Below are 5,270 nucleotides of genomic sequence, written 5' to 3' on the forward strand. Positions count from 1 at the left end.
GTTGGCGACACTCGGAGGACACCGCGGGTCGCCTCGCGAACAGACTGCAGGGTCACGGTGGCTCCTAGAGTCCCCCTGATATGACAGCTGGGGAGGCCCGGAATGCTGCAGGTGCCAGTTTGGGGACTGGGTACTCGTTTGGGGGCGGGGGGGGCTGTGTGGGGTCTCCAGGGTGGCTTCCGAAGTCCCCTCCCATCACCCCAAAGTCTGTGCCTCAGTTTTCCCCTTGCTCTGCAGGGACCACCTGGAACTGATGTCCTGGAATTTGATTTATTTTGGGGGGTTTTGAGGTTGGAGCTACTGGGATGGGCCGGTGGGCTGGGTCAGGGTGTGGCTGGGCCAGTGGTCATCTGGGCTGGGGGCTGTCCAGGCTGGGGGGCTGCAGACCAGAGTCCAGCTGGGATCCATGGGTCTGGTGTTCACCTGGACCAATGTCCAGCTGGGATGCATCAGACCAACATCTGCTGGACCTGTGTCCATCCAGACTGGGCTGGTGTCCATCTGGACTGCTGTCCAACCTCTCCTGCCTCCATCCAGCCCAGGCTCCCCGGCTGGGGCTGCTCCTCACTGCAGAGTGGACAAGACCCACGGTCAGTCACAAGATGACCCTAAACCCCTTCCCACCAACCCCACCAGGCCACCCACCCCAAGTCCCCGTGCCACTGGTGTCCCCTGGAAGCCAGGCCAGCTCTGGATCTCCTGGAAGAGGGCATTGCCGGGGCAGTCAGTGTGGCCGAGCTGGCGGTGGCCGCGCAGGATGAAGTCCGGCCGGACATGGCCAAAGCGGATGGCGCAGGGCAGGAGCTCATCCCGCACCAGGGCCAGTGTGTCAGGGTCTGGCAGGGTGGCCGTGAAGTCCCCAACGATGCCAACGCCGAAGCCTTGGGTGTTGTAGCCCTTGGTGTGGGCACCCACCCAGTGCCACCCCCGGCCTTCGTACAGGTACCCATCTGAGCCCACCACAAAGCTGCAAGGACATGATGGCAGTGAGGGGACAGTGGTGGGGACTGTGGGGGGGCAATGGTTAGGACTGCAAAGGGACAGGGATGGGGATAGTGGAGACACAATGATGGGGACAGTGAGGGGACAGTGGTGGGGGCTATGGGGGCTTATGGGGACAGAAGGGGAAATGGGAATGGAGACTGTGGGTCAGCAGGGATGGGGACTGTGAGGGAACAGTGTTGGGGACTGGAAAGGGACAGGGATGGGGACTGTGGGGGTTATGAGGACAGTGTGGGGACAGGGATGGGGACTGGGAGGGGACAGTGGTGGGGACCATGAAGGGACAGTGGTGGGGATTGCAGGGGGACAATGATGGGGACTACAAGGGGACAGTGGTAAGGACCATGGAGGGGCAGTTATGGGGACCATGAAGGGACAGTGGTAGGGACTGTGGGGGGACAATGGCAGGGGCCATGGGGGGACAGTGATGGGGACTGTGAGAGGACACTGGTGGAGTCTGTGAGAGGACAACAACATGGACTGCAGGGGGACAGTGATGGGGACCACAGGGGATGACAGTGACCATGGGGGTAGACGGTAGACAGTGACCATGGGGAGAAAATGACCAACCCCATAGAGGGTGGCAGGAACCAGTGGAGGTGATAGTGCCCACAGGGGTACAATGACAGAGCTCATGGGAGGTGGCAGGGATTGTGAGAGTGACAATGCCCACAGGAGTACAATGACAGGAACCAGGGGGGTGACAGGGACTGTGGTGGGTGGCAGGAACTGAAGGAGATGATGGGGACCACAGGGGATGACATGGCCCTGGGAAGGTGGGAACCAATGGAGGTGACAGTCCCCACAGAGGTACAATGACTGCTCCCACAGGGGGTGCCAGGGCCCATGGCAGGTGCCATCACCCCAGGGTGGTAACAGTGACCTGTAGCCAATGTCGTCCCAGCCGCGGGTGTCCTGGTGGAAGCGCTGCATGTCCCTCATGGCGCGGGCGCAGGCGCTGAAGGTCCAGCAGGGCCGCGATGGCTCCAGGGTGTGGTGCAGGAACACCGACCCCAGCGGGGGCTGCAGCGGGGCTGGGGTGCCCCGGTAGGGACGGGCACCCCACAGGCAGCGCGGCATGATGGCCGGGCACTCTGTGGGGACAACAGGGTGGTGTTCCCTGAGATCCTGGGGACATGGCAGAGGCCATAGGGGGACATGGGGCTTGATGGGGACACAGTAGAGTCTGCATGGGGACAAGGGTCTTGATGGGCCCTTGGGGACATGGTGGTGTCCACATGGGGACATGGGAGCCCTTGGGGACATGGTAGAGCCCACCAGAGGACGAGGGTCTTGGTGGGAACACAGTAGAGTCCACGTAGGGACAAGGGGCTCTATGGGCCCCTGGGGACATGGCAGAGGCCATATGGGTACAAAGAGCTCCTTGGGGACATGGTAGAATCCACCAGGGAATGAAGGACTTGACAGGTGCTTGGAAACATGGCAGAGGCCATGTGGGGACATGAGGCTTGAAGGTGACACAGTAGAGTTCACCAGGGAACAAGGGGATCCTTGGAGATGTGGTGGTGTCCATGTGGGGACAAGGAGCTGGATATGTCCCCTGAGCCACTGGGGACATGGCAGAGATCATGTGGGGACAAGGGTTTGGATATGTTGCCTGAGCTATTGGGGACATGGCAGAGGCTGTGTGGATACACAGGGGGTGACAACGCCCATTTAGGGGGTGACAATTCCTGCTTGAGGGGTGACACCCCTGTTTAGGGGGTAACAATCCCTGTCTGGGAGATGACAACTACTGCTTAGTAGTGAAAACTATGGGGGTGACAACTCCATCTGGGGGGGACAACACCTATTTGAGCAGTGTCAATCCATATTTGGGAGGTCACAATGCCCATTTGTGCAGTGGCAATCCCTGTTTAGGGGGTGACAACCCCTGTCTGGGAGGTGACAACTCCAGCTGGGGAGGTGTAAACCCCATTTACGAGATGCCATCCCACCCGTACCCACGTAGCGCTCGCTGAACTCCCGCGACGCCCTATGAGCCACGGCTGCCACTTCCTGTGTCCCCACGTCCCTCAGGAGCTCCGAGGTGGGCGACAGCGTCCTCAGCAGCTCCAAAACCGCCGCCACCTCCTTCTCCAGCCGTGCCTGTCCCGCCAGTGCCCCAAAATCCCGGCGCCGGTAACTGCTGGGGGGTCTCCCCGCTTCCGAGCCATTCCCGGTCCCGTAGTAGTCTCGAAGCAGTTCGGCCACCGGGAGGGGTCCCTGGGCCAGCCGCGCCCCCAGGACTGCCCCATCCATGGCCCCGATGGCCACAGGGTCGGGGACAGGGGACGGGGGACCCCTCAAGGTGTAATTTTGGGGGTTCTCCACATCGTCCCAGCAACCACTGGGTCCCAACGCGGTGATGTTGTTGTCACCCCCCTGCGCCAGCAGGAAGGATGTCCCCAAAGCCTCGGTGATGGTGACAGCCAGGAGGGGGTCGGCAGGCGGGTTGAGGGTGGGGAGGGGTTGCCCAAACCCGCCGGATCTCAGCCCAGCCTCAATGCCGGCCAGGAGGGGACCGAGGGCCACCGTGGAGCCATCGGGGGCCAGCACCGCCCCCAGCTCCGGTGTCGCCGGGTCGTGGTGGAGGAGCTTGGTCAGGAGCTGCCACTGGCCCGGGGTGAGAGCCGGGGGGCGTTTGGGGGTCTCGAGGGGCTCGCCCAGCACCGCCCGGCACCCCGGGGTGCTGCAGGCTCCCAGACCCCTCCCCAAAGCTGCGGCGGTGCCGGGGGAGCCGCCCCGGGCCGGGGACTCGAGGGCATCCAGGATGTCGACCACCGAATCCATGTGGCGTGGGGGGACAGTTGGGAACACAGCTGGGGACACGCCTGGGAGGACGGGGGCATGGTGAGGGGGGTTAAAGGGTGGGGAGGGGGTTGGAGGAGGGGGAGAGACCCAAAAATGTACCACAAGCAAGGGGAGGGCACCAAAATAGGGGGAAAGGACCCAAAAGAGGGGGAAAGGACTCAAAAGAGGGAGGAACAGACCCAAAAGAGAGGGGAATGATCCAAAATCAGATAAAAATGGTGTCTTGGGGTGTTGTGGGATGTTGTGGTGTGTCCTTACCTGTGCCAGGGTGGGCACAGATGCTCAGTGCCAGAAGCAGCCATGGGAACATCCTGCAGGACATGGTGACACCTTGAAGGACACGGAGACAGCCTGTGGAACAGGGGGACACCCTGCAGGATACGAGGACACCCTGTGGGACACAGGGACCTCCTGCGGGACATGGCCCCGGGGCCTTGGGGACTTTGACCCCACAGGGACACATGGGGGAGGGACAGGGACACAGGGAAAGGGACAGGGAGACAGGGAAAGGGACAGGGACACACGGGGGTGATGGGGACATACAGAGAGGAGGGGACACAATGCCACCAGGATACAATGTCGCCACACCTGTGGGGATGCTGCCACCATGACATGTCAGTGCATGAAGCCACCAGGATGTGTCAGGGGACGCTGTCACCAGGCCATGTGACTCCCCAGGTGACACTGACTCCTTGTTCTGTCCCCAGCCTGTTCCTAGAGGCAGTTGGTGTCCCCTGAGTGCAGTGGCTCTGGGACACCCTAGTGGCTGTCACCTGCTTCTGGGCCACTTGTCACCAGCTGAACAAGTTCCCTGTCCTGCCCTAGTGGGTGGTGACATTCAGCTGGGACATCGTGATGGTGACAGTAGGGGCATGGTGGCAGTGCTTTGTCATGGCTGAGATAAAGGTGCTGGTGGCACTCTGGTGGCACTGACACTGTCCCAGTTCATGACCCCACTCATGTCCATCTCCCTCCATGTCCCCATCCATGTCCATGTCCCCTCATGTCCCCATCCATGAAGGGGATGTCCACATCCATGTCCATGTCCCCCATGTCCCCATCCATGGGGCAGCTCTCGGTGTCCCCAGCAGGTCACGCTGTCCAGTGCAGCCCGTGCCAGCGGTCACTGCACACTCGGGGCAGGCTGGGCTGGATGGAGGGTGGGACACAAATCCACCCCTGGGACTGGGCTCTGTCCCTGCCTCGGGGGCCCAGCCCTGCTGGGAGCGCCTTGGGCAGGGCACGGGGCTGCTGCTGGCCCAGGGGGATAGGCCTTGCCCCCCTGACAGCTGCCCGGTCACCTCTGATCTCTGTCCCACATCCCTGTGCCTCCTGTCCCTGCTAGTCCCTGCCACCTTCACTCCCTCCATCAAAGCCCCTCTCAACCTCTTCATGGTGACCTCTGGAAAGAAAGAAAGAATGAAGGAAGGAAAGGAAGTGTAGTCGGTTGATCC

The 5,270-nt window shown here is 61.9% G+C and overlaps 1 protein-coding gene across 3 annotated transcripts; it reads right to left on the reverse strand.

The window, feature by feature from the left end:
• Nucleotides 1–262: 262 nt before the first annotated feature.
• On the reverse strand, nt 263–4,255 carry LOC120503611 (N-acetylmuramoyl-L-alanine amidase-like). 3 transcript variants are annotated; one of them, XM_039712286.1, is made up of 5 exons: nt 4,075–4,255; nt 2,967–3,836; nt 1,886–2,096; nt 646–699; nt 263–567 (listed from the first exon to the last, which is right to left on the reverse strand). In XM_039712286.1, the coding sequence occupies exons 1-5, from the start codon at nt 4,136–4,138 to the stop codon at nt 450–452; spliced, it is 1,317 nt and encodes a 438-aa protein (XP_039568220.1). In that variant the 5' UTR covers nt 4,139–4,255; the 3' UTR covers nt 263–449. The 3 variants fall into 3 exon arrangements, with proteins under 3 accessions (XP_039568220.1, XP_039568219.1, XP_039568221.1); XM_039712285.1 differs by having other exon boundaries at nt 646–967; nt 4,075–4,254; XM_039712287.1 differs by lacking the exon at nt 646–699.
• Between the last annotated feature and the right edge of the window lie 1,015 nt (nt 4,256–5,270).

The sequence above is a fragment of the Passer montanus genome, unplaced genomic scaffold, assembly GCF_014805655.1.
Source record: "Passer montanus isolate IOZ18808 unplaced genomic scaffold, ASM1480565v1 scaffold261, whole genome shotgun sequence".
Classification (NCBI taxonomy): domain Eukaryota; kingdom Metazoa; phylum Chordata; class Aves; order Passeriformes; family Passeridae; genus Passer; species Passer montanus.